Source organism: Saccopteryx bilineata, chromosome 3 (assembly GCF_036850765.1).
Source record: "Saccopteryx bilineata isolate mSacBil1 chromosome 3, mSacBil1_pri_phased_curated, whole genome shotgun sequence".
In the NCBI taxonomy this organism is placed as follows: Eukaryota; Metazoa; Chordata; class Mammalia; order Chiroptera; family Emballonuridae; genus Saccopteryx; species Saccopteryx bilineata.
The window spans coordinates 17,159,013-17,178,915 of NC_089492.1; the positions used below are offsets into that span (position 1 = coordinate 17,159,013).

At 40.0% G+C, this 19,903-nt stretch overlaps 1 protein-coding gene across 1 annotated transcript in view; it reads right to left on the bottom strand.

Annotated features, from left to right (window-relative positions):
* COLEC10 (collectin subfamily member 10) overlaps positions 1-13,899 on the bottom strand; it is a 52,542-nt gene extending 38,643 nt beyond the window's left edge. The window contains exon 1 of the mRNA XM_066265770.1: positions 13,610-13,899. Coding sequence (XP_066121867.1) covers positions 13,610-13,757 — 148 coding nt within the window. The 5' untranslated portion in view covers positions 13,758-13,899. The remainder of the gene's footprint in view (positions 1-13,609) is intronic.
* Positions 13,900-19,903: the final 6,004 nt, after the last annotated feature.

Consider the following 19,903-nt stretch of genomic DNA (forward strand, 5'->3'; position numbering starts at 1 on the left):
TCAGCAAATTCAGAAAAATTGAAGTTGTACCAAGCATATTTTCTGATCATAAAGCCTTGAAACTAGAATTCAACTGCAAAAAAGAGGAAAAAAATCCCACAAAAATGTGGAAACTAAACAACATACTTTTAAAAAATGAATGGGTCAAAGAAGAAATAAGTGCAGAGATCAAAAGATATATACAGACTAATGAAAATGACAATACGACATATCAGAATCTATGGGATGCAGCAAAAGCAGTGATAAGAGGGAAGTTCATATCGCTTCAGGCATATATGAACAAACAAGAGAGAGCCCAAGTGAACCACTTAACTTCCCACCTTAAGGAACTAGAAAAAGAAGAACAAAGACAACCCAAAACCAGCCGAAGAAAGGAGATAATAAAAATCAGAGCAGAAATAAATGAATTAGAGAACAGAAAAACTATAGAAAAAATTAATAGAACAAGGAGCTGGTTCTTTGAAAAGATCAACAAAATTGACAAACCCTTGGCAAGACTTACCAAGGAAAAAAGAGAAAGAACTCATATAAACAAAATCCAAAATAAAAGAGGAGAAATCACCACGGACACCGTAGATATACAAAGAATTATTGTAGAATACTATGAAAAACTTTATGCCACTAAATTCAACAACCTAGAAGAAATGGATAAATTCCTAGAAAAATACAACCTTCCTAGACTGAGTCAAGAAGAAGCAGAAAGCCTAAACAGACCTATCAGTAGAGAAGAAATAGAAAAAACCATGAAAAACCTCCCCAAAAATAAAAGTCCAGGCCCTGACGGCTATACCAGCGAATTTTATCAAACATTCAAAGAAGACTTGGTTCCTATTCTACTCAAAGTCTTCCAAAAAATTGAAGAAGAAGCAATACTTCCAAACACATTTTATGAGGCCAACATAACCCTCATACCAAAACCAGGCAAGGATGGCACAAAAAAAGAAAACTACAGACCAATATCTCTAATGAATACAGATGCTAAAATACTAAACAAAATACTAGCAAATCGAATACAACAACATATTAAAAAAATAATACATCATGATCAAGTAGGATTCATCCCAGAATCTCAAGGATGGTTCAACATACGTAAAACGGTTAATGTAATACACCATATCAACAAAACAAAGAACAAAAACCACATGATCTTATCAATAGACGCAGAAAAGGCTTTCGATAAAATACAACACAATTTTATGTTTAAGACTCTCAACAAAATGGGTATAGAAGGAAAATATGTCAACATGATAAAGGCCATATATGATAAACCATCAGCTAACATCATATTAAATGGCACTAAACTGAAGGCTTTCCCCCTTAAATCAGGAACAAGACAGGGTTGTCCACTCTCTCCACTCTTATTTAATGTGGTACTAGAGGTTCTAGCCAGAGCAATCAGACAAGACAAAGAAATAAAAGGCATCCATATCGGAAAAGAAGAAGTAAAGGTATCACTTTTTGCAGATGATATGATCCTATACATCGAAAACCCCAAAGAATCCACAAAAAGACTACTAGAAACAATAAGCCAATACAGTAAGGTCGCAGGATACAAAATTAACATACAGAAGTCAATAGCCTTTCTATATGCCAACAATGAAACAACTGAGAAGGAACTCAAAAGAATAATCCCCTTCACGATTGCAACAAAAAAAATAAAATACTTAGGAATAAACATAACAAAGAATGTAAAGGACTTATATAATGAAAACTATAAACCATTGTTAAGGGAAATCGAAAAAGATATAATGAGATGGAAGAATATACCTTGTTCTTGGCTAGGAAGAATAAATATAATCAAGATGGCTATATTACCCAAAGCAATATACAAATTTAATGCAATTCCCATCAAAATTCCAATGACATTTTTTAAAGAAATAGAGCAAAAAATCATCAGATTTATATGGAACTATAAAAAACCCCGAATAGCCAAAGCAATCCTAAAGAAAAAGAATGAAGCTGGGGGCATAACAATACCTGACTTCAAACTCTATTATAGGGCCACGACAATCAAAACAGCATGGTATTGGCAGAAAAATAGACACTCAGACCAATGGAACAGAATAGAAAGTCCAGAAATAAAACCACATATATATAGTCAAATAATTTTTGATAAAGGGGCCAACAACACACAATGGAGAAAAGAAAGCCTCTTCAATAAATGGTGCTGGGAAAACTGGAAAGCCACATGCAAAAGAATGAAACTGGACTACAGTCTCTCCCCCTGTACAAAAATTAACTCAAAATGGATCAAAGATCTAAACATAAGACCTGAAACAATTAAGTACATAGAAGAAGACATAGGTACTCAACTCATGGACCTGGGTTTTAAAGAGCATTTTATGAATTTGACTCCAATGGCAAGAGAAGTGAAGGCAAAAATTAATGAATGGGACTACATCAGACTAAGAAGTTTTTGCTCAGCAAGGGAAACTGATAACAAAATAAACAGAAAGCCAACTAAATGGGAAATGATATTTTCAAACAACAGCTCAGATAAGGGTCTAATATCCAAAATATACAAAGAACTCATAAAACTCAACAACAAACAAACAAACAATCCAATAAAAAAATGGGAAGAGGATATGAATAGACACTTCTCCCAGGAAGAAATACAAATGGCCAACAGATATATGAAAAGATGCTCATCTTCTTTAGCTATTAGAGAAATGCAAATCAAAACGGCAATGAGATACCACCTCACACCTGTTCGATTAGCTGTTATTAGCAAGTCAGGTAATAGCAAATGTTGGAGAGGCTGTGGAGAAAAAGGAACCCTCATCCACTGTTGGTGGGAATGTAAAGTAGTACAACCATTATGGAAGAAAGTATGGTGGTTCCTCAAAAAACTGAAAATAGAACTACCTTATGACCCAGCAATCCCTCTACTGGGTATATATCCCCAAAACTCAGAAACATTGATACGTAAAGACACATGCAGCCTCATGTTTATTGCAGCATTGTTCACAGTGGCCAGGACATGGAAACAACCAAAAAGCCCATCAATAGATGACTGGATAAAGAAGATGTGGCACATATACACTATGGAATACTACTCAGCCATAAGAAATGATGACATCGGAACATTTACAGCAAAATGGTGGGATCTTGATAACATGATACGAAGCGAAATAAGTAAATCAGAAAAAAACAGGAACTGTATTATTCCATACGTAGGTGGGACATAATAGTGAAACTAAGAGACATTGATAAGAGTGTGGTGGTTACGGGGGGGAGGGGGGAATGGGAGAGGGATAGGGGGTGGGAGGGGCACAAAGAAAACAAGATAGAAGGTGACAGAGGACAATCTGACTTTGGGTGGTGGGTATGCAACATAATTGAACGACAAGATAACCTGGACTTGTTATCTTTGAATATATGTATCCTGATTTATTGATGTCACCCCATTAAAAAAATAAAATTATAAAATAAAATAAAAAAAATAAAAAATAAAAAAAAAAAAAAAGAAAAAACATATTATGTATGCTTTGATTAAATTATAACCGCTCATAAAAATGAGGGGATCAGGGAACATGCATATACTCCAGTACTTTCAGCCTTGTGTATAGTGCATTTTCACCAATGAACTAAGTTAGTTTTGCATCTCATTTGCATAATTGAACAACTTTCTTTGGCTTGTCATTTGCTTTTTCTGATGTTCTTGTTTAAGAAAAAAAATTAAATGCCTCTTTTTTGTATCACTTTATATTCATTTTGAAATATTCTTTAATTTTGTGAGAAGTATATATACACACACACACACACACACACACACACAGTGTGTCCGTAAAGTCATGGTACACTTTTGACCGGTCACAGGAAAGCAACAAGAGATGATAGAAATGTGAAATCTGCACCAAATAAAAGGAAAACCCTCCCAGTTTCTGTAGGATAATGTGGCAGCATGTGCAGATGATGATGTAACACCGTGTATACAGTGGAGCAGCCCACAGCCATGCCAGTCGAGATGTGGACGGTACAGAGGAAAGTTCAGTGTGTTCTGTGGCTCGCTAAATTCAAATCCGTGACCAAAATGTAATGTGAATATCGACACGTTTATAAAAAAGTGCCACCACATAGGAATAACATTACTTGGTGGGATAAGCAGTTGAAGGAATCCAGCAGTTTGGTGGAGAAACCCCGTTCTGGTAGGCCATCAGTCAGTGACGAGTCTGTAGAAGCTATAGGAGATAGCTACCTAAGGAGCCCTAAAAAATCTGTGCATGAGCCACATCGAACTGCACTGAATAGGTACAAAACTGGGAGAGTTTTCCTTTTATTTGGTGCAGGTTTCACATTTCTATCGTTTTTTGTTGCTTTCCTGTGACTGGTCAAAAGTGCACCATGACTTTATGGACACACTGTGTGTGTGTGTGTGTGTGTGTGTGTGTGTGTGTGTGTGTGTGTGTATGATTTCAAGCTCACTTTAATTTGAAAAATAAAATGTCATCTTATGTGTGCTCCAGTCTAGGAAAGCAGGTCATATTCCTATCTTTGAATACTCTATGTGAGCTTTATCTCAGTGTATTATGACCCGTGTTTGTTGTCTAGTACTGGCTTTGCCCCATGATCACCAGTGGCATTGTCCAGCCTTCTTCTTCAAGTTCTAGGGTCACACTGATAAATCATTTTGATATCACCAGTTCCACAAACCCTCCTCTAAGGTATAACAAAGTTTCCCAGTATCTTTGGGGGCTTTCATTAGGGTCCAGAGCCTATTGCCACACTTGCTACCACACTCCATCTCCTAATGTCCCATTGGACGTATGAGTCTCCCTCCTTTTGATTGTCCTGTCATTTGGTCACTCAGCATGTGGTCTGATGAGAGAGAGAGATGACAGCTTTGTCAGCTTTTGGCTTTGAAGGTCAACATGTTTTTCTACATATTTGTCATCTCAGACCAGGCAGAACAATTCCTTTTAAACTATTTCTGACTACACCCAATACTATTAGTGTTTTGCACACACACCCAATCCCTGGGCCAGGTCAAATAAATGACCCTCGAAATCTAGAAGTTCTCCAACTGCAGAGAACAGGAAGAGTCTCCTCTTCAAGGAATTTGGTGTCATCTGTCTATCTAACCTGTCCTATTAAAATATGGCTGATTTTGCCTGAGATGATTTCTCATTTGAGGGATCTTAGCTCATCTTATTGACTAAGTCAGTTAGGGTTATTTTCTTCAGAGTTAAGGAGGTGGAATGGGCAGAGGATTTTTCCCCAGAATACTTGCTCATGGCCGTGCAGTCAGACCACATGCAAGAATAGTGTGCTTTAGTCTCTTTCTCTTTCAGTAGGGATAATAATTCCCATAGTATGTCAGTGGAGCTAAAGCAAAATAATGGAGAAATCCTTTGTAAATTCTAAAGATGCACATTTACATAATTTGTTTAACAGATATAAGTACTGTCAAGTGGCCACAAGAGACCTGAAATGATGCTTCCAGAGCTTTCAAATCAAGAACAATCATGATAAATAATTTGAAAACAATGAAATTATTTAGATGCTACTTCACTGGAATTTCTGAGTGTCAGATTTTTACTGTGTATATTTACAACTCTTTTATGAAAGAGCCGAGAAACCTATAAAATACAATTGAACGAATTTTGTAAAATGATAGGGTATTGCAAATCAAACGTTTGGTATGAAAACCAGAGAGAATGTTGATGAGTTGGAATATCCTGAAAAGATGAGGAGGGGCCAAATAAAACCATTTCTAACAGAATTGAGAAAGTCTCCAAAAGTAGAATTTCATAAACCCAAATTGGAAGAGAGATATCTACACATATTGTCCATGACCTGAGACCAACCAAAATGTCTGCTGAGGGCACAGACAGTAGGAAAAGAAAAACATCCCTTAAAGCTGTGGTAGTCAACCTGGTCCCTACCGCCCTCTAGTGGGCTTTCCAGCTTTCATGGTGGGTGGTAGCGGAGCAACCAAAGTATAAATAAAAAGATAGATTTAACTATAGTAAGTTGTTTTATAAAGATTTATTCTGCCTGACCAGGCGGTGGCGCAGTAGATAGAGTGTCGGACTGGGATGCAGAGGACCCAGGTTCGAGACCCTGAGGTCACCAGCTTGAGCGCGGGCTCAACTGGTTTGAGCAAAAGCCTACCAACTTGAACCCAAGGTTGCTGGGTCCAACAAGGGGTTACTTGGTCTGCAGAAGGCCCAAGGTCAAGGCACATATGAGAAAGTAATCAATGAACAACTAACGTGTTGCAACGGGCAATGAAAAACTGATGATTGATGCTTCTCATTTCTCTCCGTTCCTGTCTGTCTGTTCCTGTCTATCCCTCTCTCTGACTTACGTTCTGTCTCTGTAAAAAGTAATTAAATAAATAAATAGAAGATTTATTCTGCCAAACTTAGTGAGAATCCGACATAAAGTACTTGGTAAGTAATTATTATTATATGCTTTAACTTGCTGTACCTCTGCTTTATAAATTTTATAAAGTTACTTCCCTACTTTATGAATCACCATTACTGTGGAACCGGTGGACGGTTAGAAAATTTTACTACTAACAGAGATACAAAAGTGGGCGGTAGGTATAAAAAGGTTGACGACCCTGCCTTAAAGGAAGAAAAAAAGAACAACAACAAAAACCCAGGAAATAACATTCTCATTCTCCCTTGGATTTTGTTTGGTTTGCTAATATTTATAGAACCCTTGGCAATGTGGCAAGGACAGTGTTTAGTGCTTTACGTGGCTTAACTCACCTCTCCTCACCACAACCCTATGCAGTAGTTGCACAATGTTATCATCCCAGGATACCGATGAGACAACTGAGGCTTAGGTTTTGTACTTCTTAAACTCATTTAGTCCATTTACATCCCTAGGGGTATTTACAAGGTTCCTATTCCCATTTTTATGATAAGGAGCACCGGGCTCAGTCGCAGAACTAGAGCACAAAGGCAACATCAGCAAAGAGCTTGGGTGCTCGCAAGTTGGTGAGCTACTGATGCATCAGTTGACTGCGGTGGGGCTGGAAATAGTCAGGAAATTGCAGGAAAGAACAGAGATAGAGGCATCTCCCTGGTAGATGTCTATGTGTCGAACTATCTTCATAATCTACGAGCTTTTCTTTAGCGGGGTGGGGACAGAGGAAGCTTATGGTGAGCAGTAAGAGCAATGAAAGCTAGTGGGGGGGAAATGATAGGTAATCTCTCTGGTACACATGTTTTAATTTAAAAAATAAGCATTTGAGATGGGCAGTATCATTATCGCCATTTAAAAAATGAGGACATTAAAGCTGAAGATCACGCAGAAAGGAAGTGGCAGAGCTGAAATTCACAACCATACACTTTGTCTCCGTAGCCCATGAGGTACCGACAAGCAAGTACCTATTAGGTCCCTAGTAGTGATCGATGTATAGCTAAGTTATTATGTAAAAGAGTCGGAGAGAGAAACGGCTTTGGTAAAGGATGCTAAAATGAAACAAACTAATTTTTTTTTTTGTCATTACCACTCAGTATTTCCTGACTCATCTTTGTCCATACTTTGATTAACTGGAGTTTTATTCATTCCCTCTTGAATTTTTTTAGGGGTGCATCTATCCAAAGAGAAAAGAAGAGGAGAAAAGCACCCACTCACTGAAATCTAAAGTTAAAAAAAGACAAGCCGCTTAAAATTTTGGTCTGTCCTTATGCATTAAATGCGTATTAAAACTCATAATGAAAGGATCCAGTTCATTACTGCAATTAATATAAAGGTTTTGGGAAAATACTTACTTGCTTAACCTCTCTAATAAAGGCACCAGAAAGAAATTAGCAGCTTAATTTATATCAAGGTGACCGAGTTAAAACAATTCTGTAGCATGTTTATACATTGACCTCACAGAACGTCTTTTCTAATGTTAATTTATAAAATTGAAGAAGGACCATTTCACGCCTGATGAGAATGATAAAACGCAAGGACAAGAATGTAACGGGCAGGAGGGAACAGGGACTGGCTGAGGAGTCTGAAATGTGAGCTCTAGTTCCAGCCCCGCCTCCAAGGAGCGGCTGTGTGGTGTATGGAGATCGAACACGTTATTTCACCTCTCTGGACTTCCATTTTCACAAAGGTAAAAATCATTGGGGTTAAAGCAAATTATCTCTGAGAGTTACTCCACGGGTGTGAGACTCCCAACGTGAGTGTGACAGTCATCCAGAGATTTGGGGGCTTCTCTGGTCATCCGTTTGGGGAAGCCAGGCAGAGTCCTGTTTGGAGATGCAGAGGCTCCTGGGAAATAACTCAGGTCGTGTCAGTTGCTGGGATCCAGAGCCATGATCAGGAAAATGCTGGCTGGCCAGAAAGAAGTCCATGTTCTAGAGGCTAATGGGTCTGCCGAGAAATAAATTATTTCAGAGTGCAGAAGGGAGCTCTATAAGGCCTCCCTTGTGGCAAAGCCACATGCACGTCCTGTCATCTGGCGCTCACATGTGTCATCTGGTCTGCCCGTGCATGAGCTCCGTAGGGATGAATAAAAACTTGAAGCAAAAGCTGAAGTAGCTGTTTCATCCGGCCCCGTAAAATACTGTGGGACAGTCAACACTGCTTAGGGGCTTAGTGGGCTGTTTAGGGAGTAGAGTCCAACTATACCAGGATGGCGTTCCAACCTGCCCCATTCCAACTGTGTGGCTCTAGGCCAGCGACTTCATAGTTCTGAAGCTCAGTTTCTTCATCTGTCAAATGAAAATTATAATGTTTTTTCCCCTCTGAGTCTACTGAGGTAACTAAATTTTAAAAGGGCTGTAAAGCACTCGCACAGTACAAAGGCATCACTAGCTAGGTGATGGCATCACTGCTCCTACCATTGGGATTGAGGTTGTCACTAGAGCCACAGTGAAGGGAAGGGAGAGTATCCCGACCCCATGAGTTCACCACAGGCCACGTGCGTGGAGGAGTCATGACAGTGGCTTGTAGGAGTTGTAGTGTCCTCAGAACGATCAATGGGGAGCCTTCTGTACTGAGTGAAGGGGTGTCGAGTTAGTGGCCAGGCTAGGCTGAGACAGGGGCATCAGGCAAGCCACAGTGCTCTGTACTTGCAAAAAATTGGTGGCCACTTGTGGGGACATCCTTTGACTACTGAAGAAATGGTGTGGTGACAGTGCGCCTCCAGGATCAGTCCTCCTTTTGGGAGCATTTGCATAAAAGGAACAGTCCTTTCTTTGAAAATGCAGGACATATGTGGAGAGCATTCTCAAGGAACTGTATAGAAAGGTCCAAGCCATGAGCTAAAATGTCGGGAGATTTTAGATAACTGGGGCTCATTTATTTAACCCAAAATATTTATGCAGCATCCACTGTGTGTCAGAACTCTTCTAGGCAGCGGGAAAAGACCCTCAGCAAAGAGGACCGGGTCCCTGCATTCCAAAAGCTTGCGTTCTAAGAGTGACTATAACTATATAAATCCACAAAAGATTGTCATTGAGAGGTAAGTCCTTGAAAATAATGAAATGGTTTGGGATCTATAACAGAGGGTAAAGGGGTGGCCAGGCAGGACCCCACTGTGCACGGGGCATTTGACTAAAACGTGAAGGAATGAAGACAGAACTGTCCTCGTGAAGAGCTGCGGTAAGACAGGGCCAGACAGTCAAGGGCAAAGTTGCTGGGTCGGAAATGAGAGACAAAGCATGGGTGTCCAGAGCGAACGACAGTGGGAGACAAGGTTTGAAAGGAGTAGAGAGAAGCAAGCTGGATTGTAAAGGACCTCTTAAGCCACACATGCACGGATGTCATTGGTTAGGAAGAGCTTTTAAATAAAAAAAAGCCAGCAGAAGCCAAAGTAAGCAACAGGGTAAAATCACATGAATTTCCAAACAAACGAGAATTCATTCTCAAAGAGGAGTCATGTCTCATGTCATCACTTCCATCATGTTCTGGTATCCAGTGCAATATTGGGCTGAGAAGTTACCTGAGCTCCACGTTCTTAGGTGCTGCCTTAACTGTTTCTTATCAGAAAAGAGTCAGTGGACTGTATTCTAATAGAAACCAGGGTTGTCATGGAATGACACTGGACCCAGAGCCAGAAAGCTAGGGGTAAAGTTCAAGTTGCATGACTGCAAGTATTATATTTACCTGAAAGACATTGGCACGCCGCTGGCCTCCTTGATACTGTCTCCTAATCTTTAAGTTTAAAGTAATTACTACCACATAGGGCAACTGTGAAAATTACACAAGAGAGTGTATTTCAAAGGATATTAGGAATTGTGAAGTATCACCTCCATGTTTCTTACTGGTTTTAAAATTCTTTTTAACAGTCCTTGTTCAAATTTCTTGTCATTGTTATTTTTAAGTAAAACCACTAGAGGTCAGAATTTCACATAAATTGTTTAAAGAAACTACCAAGGTAAGAGAGAGGAAAAAAAAATCCTACTAAATAGAATAAAGTAATAAATTTAAGACAAAGAAAGAAAAATAAAAGTGGATTTACACAAAGAAGTTTTGATAACTGGAACAATATTCTAGAAATTGCTACCCAACAGAGTGAGATAGGGAGAGGAAGGAAAGATAAATAAAATGTAAGTACCTATTTTATGGTGTCTACACAGCTTAGAGTTTATATTGATTATCTTATACTATTTTTAAAACAGGTCTATCATTAAGGCCCATTTTACAGAAAAAAACAAAAAAACAAAACTGAAGCATAAATAGATGTAATAACATACTTAAGATAAAACAGATTAGATCCAATCTCTTTTCACTAAGTCATCCTTAGGAAATAAGGCAGTGAAATACGACATCTCTATATTAGACAAAAAATTAATTAATGAGTTATCATAACTGAATCTATACATGCAGGTCTAAATAATTTATTTAGTTCCTAGTGTCCCAAATAAATTTAGGAAAAACTCCTGAACTGTCTATTTCTGAGAGAGAGTATCTAGAAGTTTCTAGGTATACTGCTGGTAAATAGGATATTGCAGTGATTACCCAGGGAGAAAAGTGTAGACCAGCTTGATCTTAGAAAGAAAAAAAATATTGAACAGAAACAACAACAGCCTTTTAAAATGTTAACTATCAAGTTTTGTCTTTTTGTTTCTTTTTTTTTTTTTTCCTTTTGTAGAGCTAAAAATACAAATGTACCTTGTTCAGGAGTGGGGAGGAGCTGTCACCATGCCTATGAAGGAGTAGATAGGGGTAAGTGGCAGTTGTTTCTTTTTTCTTTTTTTTTTTTTTTTTTGTATTTTTCTGAAGCTGGAAACGGGGAGAAAGAGTGAGACAGACTCCCGCATGCGCCCGGCCGGGATGCACCCGGCACGCCCACCAGGGGCGAGGCTCTGCCCACCAGGGGGCGATGCTCTGCCCCTCCGGGGCGTCGCTCTGTCGAGACCAGAGCCACTCTAGCACCTGGGGCAGAGGCCAAGGAGCCATCCCCAGCGTCCGGGCCATCTTTGCTCCAAAGGAGCCTTGGCTGCGGGAGGGGAAGAGAGAGACAGAGAGGAAGGGGGCGGGTGGAGAAGCAAATGGGCGCTTCTCCTATGTGCCCTGGCTGGGAATCGAACCCAGGTCCCCCGCACGCCAGGCCGATGCTCTACCGCTGAGCCAACCAGCCAGGGCCGGCAGTTGTTTCTTGAGCAAAGACAACAATGCCTTGTTCTCCACTGTCTGAGCAGTTAGCACAGTGCCTAGAGCAAGGGCAGGGCAGCGGTGAACACGCTCACGTGGCACCATGTGTGCCTGGAGGCAATTTGCGAAGAAAAACAAATGACCTAACTGGGCCCTGACCCCAAAGGTTTGCAATCTAATATCCAGCTGGAAATGTAGCTGTAAGTTCTAGGACAAGTTCTTCCTTAGCCGGAAACCTTTAGCATCTCACACGATGCTTGGGACTTAGTGGGTAGTCAGTACATTCCAGAATTACGGACTCTCTTAAAGAAGAAACACACTTAGAATCCATTGAATGCAAAGCTCTCTGGCTCTGGGGAAGAAGAAGAAATCATAGTAGGTTCATAGCCGACTTCGTTCTGGGACCCGGGTTCTTGCTTTCCTGGGGCAGTCACTTCCTCACCCTGTCACATCTCTGGCTTGTAATCCTCTCATGATTTTCACACAGGCTCAGAAAGAGAGTTAAAGAGGTTTCATTGTTTGTAATCATAGTAGGGTTTCTTTCTAATGGAAGGGAGTTTTCTGTTAAGCAAAGAAATGAGGGAGGAAGTCTTAGGGGTGAACACCCTGCTGTTATCTAACACATATTGATTTCCCTCTGTTCCCCCTCTTAAATCATTTATGTCTCCATTGCTCATGATATTAATATATTATATATATATTTTAATGCATATCTTGTGCTTAAAATAGCGCTCAGCACTTAGTAGGTATTCAATATATGTTTACTGAATTGGAATGAATAGAACTGTTGACCATTATATTTTGGGACATTATTTTAACAACACTTTTCCATTTTTCCTCCAGTTTGAAAATTGCCATTTCTCGGCAAGAAAAATTGTTGAACAGTGCTATTTTCAAATGGATTCTCCTATTTGCAGGAACAGGGAAAATGTTCATTTTCAGCACTCTCCCTGATCCTCTAGGACTAATACAAAGTTTTCTATACTCTATGGTTTTAAGTAAACACTTTATTTCTCATCAGAACTTTCTTTTCTAAACATCTGCCCTCACATTATTCATGTGTTCACCCAAGAAAGTATTAGGAAGCCTCAAGGTCTCATTCTTCCTCCGGCATTTATTTTGTGGTATCAAAGGTTAAAACTTGGATTGCAATCTTATGAGGAAATTAATTCACTGATTAAGAAAAAATGCACTTTAAGCAATATACATTTAAATAACTGACAAGCACAGGGCAATGTATCTCTGGGATGCTTTTTCTGAAAGACCCTTTTTCTACTTAAAATTTTAAGCAGTTGTAATTCTCCCATCCTCTAGCCTGGAGAAACGCTGCATGAATTACTAATGAGGGGCCATCAATTTATGCTGCAGTGACCACTTTGAGAACAAAAGGGTCAGAGCTAAATCTAGGAAAAGAGCAGCATTTTTTATTTATTTATTTATTTATTTATTTATTTTTATCAACCACTTGCTTGAAGCACATTTAGACCTTGGCTCCACTCAAAAACATTCTGCCACATTCCATCACCTTTCAATTGAAGGCTCTTGACCCCTAAAGACTTCACTTTCAAATAAAGAAATGTTCATTTGTATACTACCTCCAATCCTTGACAAAACTGTTCCTCTGTGTTGGATCCCATTAACTTATGAAATATACCAAAGGTTTAATATTTACTAAACTTTTGCTTAGTAGCATTAGTATGAGAAAGGTGTTGAAATAGGAACCGCCCAAGATGCTTTAAGGAAAGGATTCCTGGAGACGAACATCTGGCTTGTGTCTTCTCCTAAAGCAGCCTGGAAGAGGAAATTCCCCCGCCTTGGATTGGTTCCATCACGTCCCAGGCCTGGGGTTCTACCCCGCCCCCCCCCCCAAAGGGCCCTTACCTAACATCAGGGGAGATGTGAAAATAAGTAATATGCTATTAATTTTCCAAAACAGAAGCAAAGTGGGAGGAAGTAGGGAGGGAAGAAGAGAAAGTCATTGGGAGCTAGAGTGGGGTTGAGAGGTGGAGGAAGAGAGCTTAGGGATTGCAGGAAAATTTTCCCTTCCTTTCCTCACCTTTGGGTCCTGGCGAAATGGTGTGCGTGGCGCAGACTTCAGTGGTAGGATGACTCTCCACGTCCAGACCCAGACCCGGAATGTGCAGAAGGAAGAGCGCCAGCAGCATGAACTCGTGTCTTCGAAGCGGGACTCCGAAGCCACCCATCCTGGTGGTTCTTCAAAAAAGGGTTGCCCAGAAATGCCAAGTAAACAGCTTGGTTTTGCAATCGAATCTTCTGCTCTGTGGAAGAAGATGAAGTCTCTCTGGAGCATGTGTTCCAAAGAGGCCTGCACAGGCAAGAAGACACATCCTGTCCTGGTGATTTTCTCAGCGTTCCAAATGGACCATACATTGTCCAGACTGTTTATTTTCAAGTGACAACAGTTTATTGAAAATGATCTCTGAACTAAACAATCAAGTGTGCAGGTCAGTACAAACATTCCAGAGACTGAAGACCACAGAGATGCCTTCTGCTCAGTACATGAGCTGGCAACTGAATACTCTAGATTGCATTTAAATGTTGGGGTGTCAGAAATGGCGAGCCAGAGATTTTTTGATTTACCTCCATGCTGTGTAAGTGGTATGCATGCCTTTGAGCTTTTTTATAGGGAAATATTCATTACCTGTTGGTGCCAGTTAAACGGCAAAATTCCCTCTGCTCTCCATAACCTTATTTCCTTCTCTTGCTACAAATAATTTTCTTGGGGTTCAACCCCAAAGGAAACAACACCAGCTTTACTGCAAGGCAATTTGGCAGTAAGTATCAAGAACATTAAAAATCTTTATAGCCTTTGGCCTAGTAATTGCCCTCTGCTATACTATCATAAGAAAATATACTGAAATGGGTAAAGTTTTATTTGAAAAGATGTGTGAAAAGGGGGAAGGAGCATAGATTGCCTAAAAATACAGTAAGGAATGGAAAATCTTAGTAAATACAAACATGAGAGAGTATGACAACAATTTTATTAAAATGATGTTTGTAGCGAGTCTTTGATAACATGGGGAAAAGGCTTATGGCATTATGTTTATTTAAAAACATGATAAATATAGATAAGATAGCTACAGATAAAAAGATTTATCCACCTATCCATCCATCCATCCATCCATCCATCCATCCATCCATCCAATCATCAGAATACTTATCTGTTCCATCAACCCACGACCTGTATAAATAGCTTAGTTATAGTAAGACACTGGAAAGCTATAAGCAGAATCACATATAGTAGGAAGATGTCCTACCTTCTCAATTCTTGAAGAGTTGTGCCAGAGAGATTTTTAACCTACTTTCCAAAGTAGGACCTTAAAGGTCATGGTAAAGCCTAAAAACAAATTATCCCTAAGAGATATAATGTTCAATTTAAGAAATACAGGTGTAGTTGGTTCCTAGCGCTTCTGTAATAAAAGACCACAAACTGAGTGGCTTAAACAACAAAATTTTATCATCTCACAGTTCTGGAGGCTAGAAGTCTGAGATCAAGGTACTGGCAGGGCCATGCTTCTTCTGAAGGTGCTGGGAAAGGACCTGCTCCAGGTCCCTGTCATAGCTCCCAGTAATTCCTTAGCTTGTGACAACTGAATTTCAATCCCCACATGGAGTTCCTGTGTGTGTGTGTGTGTCCATTTTCTTTTCCTTTTTATAATCATGCTATTTATAATGGGTTAGGGCAATGGTTCTCTGTTGGGCAGATAAAATGTATTATGTTCACTTTGTTAAAGATGACGCTGCCCACTGCCCATGAGGAGGCCGTCGCCCAGGTGATATTAATGTGTGTTGGGGTGGGCTAAAGGCAGGCAGAATCCTTGTAGCCTGGGGCTTGGTTTTGGGAGTAAGCCTTTCCTACCCTTTTTGATGTAGGGTGGTACAATCCAATCATACCTCAGAGAAGTGACTGTATTAGAGACTTCCCTATTTTGTATATTGGATTAAAGGTTATGAATCTACACTATAAAATGGGGGCAGAACAGGAGCTTACTCTCTTGGCTCCTAAGATTAACATTATAAGAGAAAGCAGAGCAGAGAGCAGAAGGAGGCCACGTGGAGTAGGCCAGGAGAAGCAGCCAAGATGGCGGAGTGCTGAGTGAGAAGAGAGTTGGTGCAGAGTTTGTACAGGGAGAAAGAAGGAGATGGGGAACAGAGGTGAATAAGGCTGGTAAGCTAGAAACCTTTGATTCTAGGAAACTCGGATAAGTCAGTAGTAGCTTTGTGAGCACTGAATGTGAGTGGGTTTTGGAGCCCAGTGTGTATTTTTTACTTGCCCACCGGGTGCAAGCTAGAATTAAAGACTATGGCCCACCAGTTTGTGGCTCCGTTGTTTCTTTACTGACTGTCCGAATCCAATGCGAACCTGCATGGGCCAGGAGGCTGCTCTGATGCTGGCCCTGGCTTCTGGCTTTACATTCTCAAAATGTGTACCAGGGCGCACTGGTCTGCCCTAGAAGATTTCCAGTTGCACCCTATAATATTCCAAAGAAATATGTGCCTATTGGGGACCAAAAATCCAGCAGGGTTTTTGGAGTTTAGGTTTTTGGGGGACAGAGGTGTGGGGAATTGGCTGTAAGCTGACAGTCTGCCCAACCCCCCACCCCACTTGCCTGATTAGGTTGCAAAAGGCTGTTAAGCTGTGTTGCTGGATTGTTTACACTACCCCCCCCCCCCCCCGCCTCCGTGTTCTCCAGAGAGACTGGAGGCAAGTTTCTTCTATCTTTTGTTTGGTGTAAAGTTAAGGTGATATGTATGGTGGGGGTTTTCTGCACTCGACATAATTAAGAGTAAAAAGAGAGGAATTCTTCAATGTTGACAAGGAAATGAGAGTTTGCCTTTCAAATATATGCCCAAACTTTGAAGAAATCACTAGGACACTGTTGGTCAAATAAGTTTGTAAATATGATATATATGTTTGCTTGCTTATAGTTTGCATTGAGTGTGGGGGACAGGCTGTAAGCAGGCAGGGTTCTTATAGCCTAAGGTTTAGTTTTAAGACTAAGCTTTTCCCCACATCCCTTGACTGTTGCATGATAGGGGGTGGTGCACTCTCATGAGGAATCCCATTATGCCTCAGATAAGTGACTTTGTATCAGAGACTCCCCTGTTTGTATATTGGATTAAAGGTTTTTGATTTCTACAGTATAAAATGGGGCAGACCGAGAGCTTGCTCTCTCTTGGTTCCCGAGATTAGCATTAGAGGGGAGAGCAGAGAAAAGCCACGTGGAGGAGGGGAGAAGCAGTCAAGATGGCAGAGTGCTGAAGGAGAAACCAGTTTGTGCAGAGTTTGTGCAAAGAAAAGGAAATGGGGAACAGAGGTGAATAAGGTTGGTGAAGTAAAAACCTTTGATTCTGGGAAACTTAAAAAAATCAGTGGCTTTGGGAGCCCTGAATGGAAAGGGAAGTGTTTTCCCACTGTGTGTATTTCTTGCCCACCAGGTGCAAGCTAGGATTAAAGCTAATGGCCCACCAGTTCTTAGCTCCATTGTTTCATTACCGTCTGTCTGAATCAAATGCAAACCTGCATGGGCCAGGCAGGTGTGATGGTGGCCATGGCTACTAGACTTTCAGACACATCAGGCTCATGTTTCTCAAAAACACAAGAATGAAAAAACTTAACACATTTTCGCCAGGACCTGCCAAATTTACTAAATCTTACTAAGAATGTATCTATATATAGAAAAAGATAACTTTTTTGTCATTGTTTTAATTTTTAACCCTTCTTTTTTACACATTCTAAAAAAGCAGAACTCAAAAAATATAACATAAAAATGTTTTTTAATGTGAATAAATTTAATTGTCATATTTATTTTGTTTAACTACCATAAAAGCATGCTTAGACTTTATATTTTTTAATATTTGACTTATTACACTTCTCAGAAATATGTATAAAGTGCGCCTACAATTATTTGTAGGATTTTAAATGTGCCCCGACTTCAAAAAGTTTGAGAACCACTGGGTTAGGGCTTACTCTAATGATCTCATTTTAACTTGATTCCCTCTGTAACAAACCTATCTCTACATATGACTGAACTTCAGGACTTCAACATATGAATTTCCTTGGCTGAGGAGATAACAGTTCAACCCATAACAACAGTCTTACGCTATAATGAAAGGCAGAAACAGAGGGCTGAACCAAAAACACGTGGCTAATGTGTTCCAAAAGGAAAGTTTATTTTTAAAATGCCTAGGTGCAGGTGGGCTAAGAACAGCAAAGGGTGTCAGTCCCAAAGGAGGGATGGGGCAGGGGTTCTATGGATTCATCAAAGAGCCTTGGGCAAAGGCGACTGCAAGACCGCAAGACCGCTACTTCTGTTTGTGGTTGGGAATGGCGCCACAGTTCCTCAAAATTGTCTGCACCCTAATCCAATTGGCCCTTATCAGCATCCAGCTGCAAGGTAGGTCTGAGCCAGATTACTGAGTAGGCAAGTCCTTCTTCCTCCTTCAGGCCTGCATTGCTCTTAAGAATGATGGTGGCTGAGTAGCCATTTTACTTATCATATAACTTGACTGATCTTGTCATCTTTATTATATGCGGCTTAAGTGTCTGTTTGTCACCGATAGCTTATTGGTTGCTTGCGTAACTGTACTAGCCAATGGGATGAAGTTGCCACGGCATTCAAATAGTCCCGCCTTCTGGCATGCCACCTCACAAATTGAGGTTAAAGATTGGAGCAATTATTATGCTGTTAAGAAATCTTAACACCAGAAGGGGTCTTTGCAATGGTACAAGACTAGAGGTTCTCCAGTGAAAAATAATGTCATAATAGCTAAGTCTTTGACTGGCTCCTCTAAAGGTGAAATACATGTCATTCCAAGAATTGATTTGGCTCCATCTCAAACAGGGTTGCCGTTTCAATTGAGACATAGATAATTTCCTGTAGAACTTGCCTTTGCTATGACCATCAATAAGTCTCAGGGCCAAACGCTTAAGTGTGTTGGCATTTTTTTACCTGAGCCTACATTTGGACATGGTCAACTTTATGTTGCCTGTTCAAGAGTTCATGAAAGAACGGAGGTAAAATTAAAAATAATTGATGCAAGACGAGCTTAAAAATGACGGATAGATCTACACAAGAAATGTTGTGTACAAAGATATCTTTGACATGTGAATTAACATTTTATTATTTAAATCACCTTTATTTATTGAGCTAGCATGGCTCTTAAGAAATGTACCACCAGTGGTTTCCTTCATTGCACTCTACTTTAAGCAATTAAGCAAGTAGAAGGGGGAAACCTCATGGGGCAGTAAGCAAAGGGGCATCCTCGCCACCTACCCTGGGTAATTCAGTTTGAATTAGCAGACACCTTTGCACAAATCATTTTATTTTTTATTTTTTTTTTTAATATTTTTTATTTATTGATTTTTTAGAGAGAAATGAGTGAGAGAGAGAGAGACAGAGAGAGAGAGAAGGGGGAGGAGCAGGAAGCATCAACTCCAATATGTGCCTTGACCAGGCAAGCCCAAGGTTTCGAACCGGCGACCTCAGTGTTCCAGGTCGATGCTTTATCCCACTGCACCACCACAGGTCAGGCTGCACAAATCATTTTAATTACAATTTATAATATCTAGAACAGCGGTCATTTTGTATGACCACCAGGCTTTCTAGTAAGAAATATAAGAATAGGAAGGGAAAGAAACTGGCATTTATTGAATAGTCATTATGTGCAAGGATGGAGTTAGTCTCTTAAGTTTATCTCATTTAAGCATTAAAATAGCACTGTAGAATAGATAGCCATCCCCCCATTTTGCAAAGTACCCAAGTTCACAAAAGTTAAGCAATTGACAAGGTTACTGTAATGGTTAATTTTATGTCAGCTTGACTGAATCACAAGATGCTTGATATTTGGCTAAATACAATTTCTGGGCATGTCTATGAAAGTGTTTCCAAATGAGATTAGCCTTTGAATTGGTAGATTGAATAAAGCAGATTTCTCCAATGTGGGTGGGCCCATCCAATCTTTCTGAACCTTCAATAGAACAAAAAAGGCAGAAGAAGGAAGAACTTGCTTTCTGTCTCACTATTGTACTGAGACTTTGGTCTTTGAAGGTATTTGGACTGGAGTTTACAGCATCACTTCCCCTGGTCTTTGGATTTTTGAACTTGGACTGGGACTCACAGCATTGCTTTCCTTTATTATCAGGTTTTTTTAGCTCAGATTGAAAGTATCACCAGCTTTCGTGGGCCTTCAGTTTGTGGATCATGGGACTTCACAACCTTCATTACCAAGTAAGCCAAGTCCTTACAATAAATCTTTCTCTCTCTAAATATGTAGATAGATATACAGATATAGGTATATAGATATATATGCATATATAGATGGATAG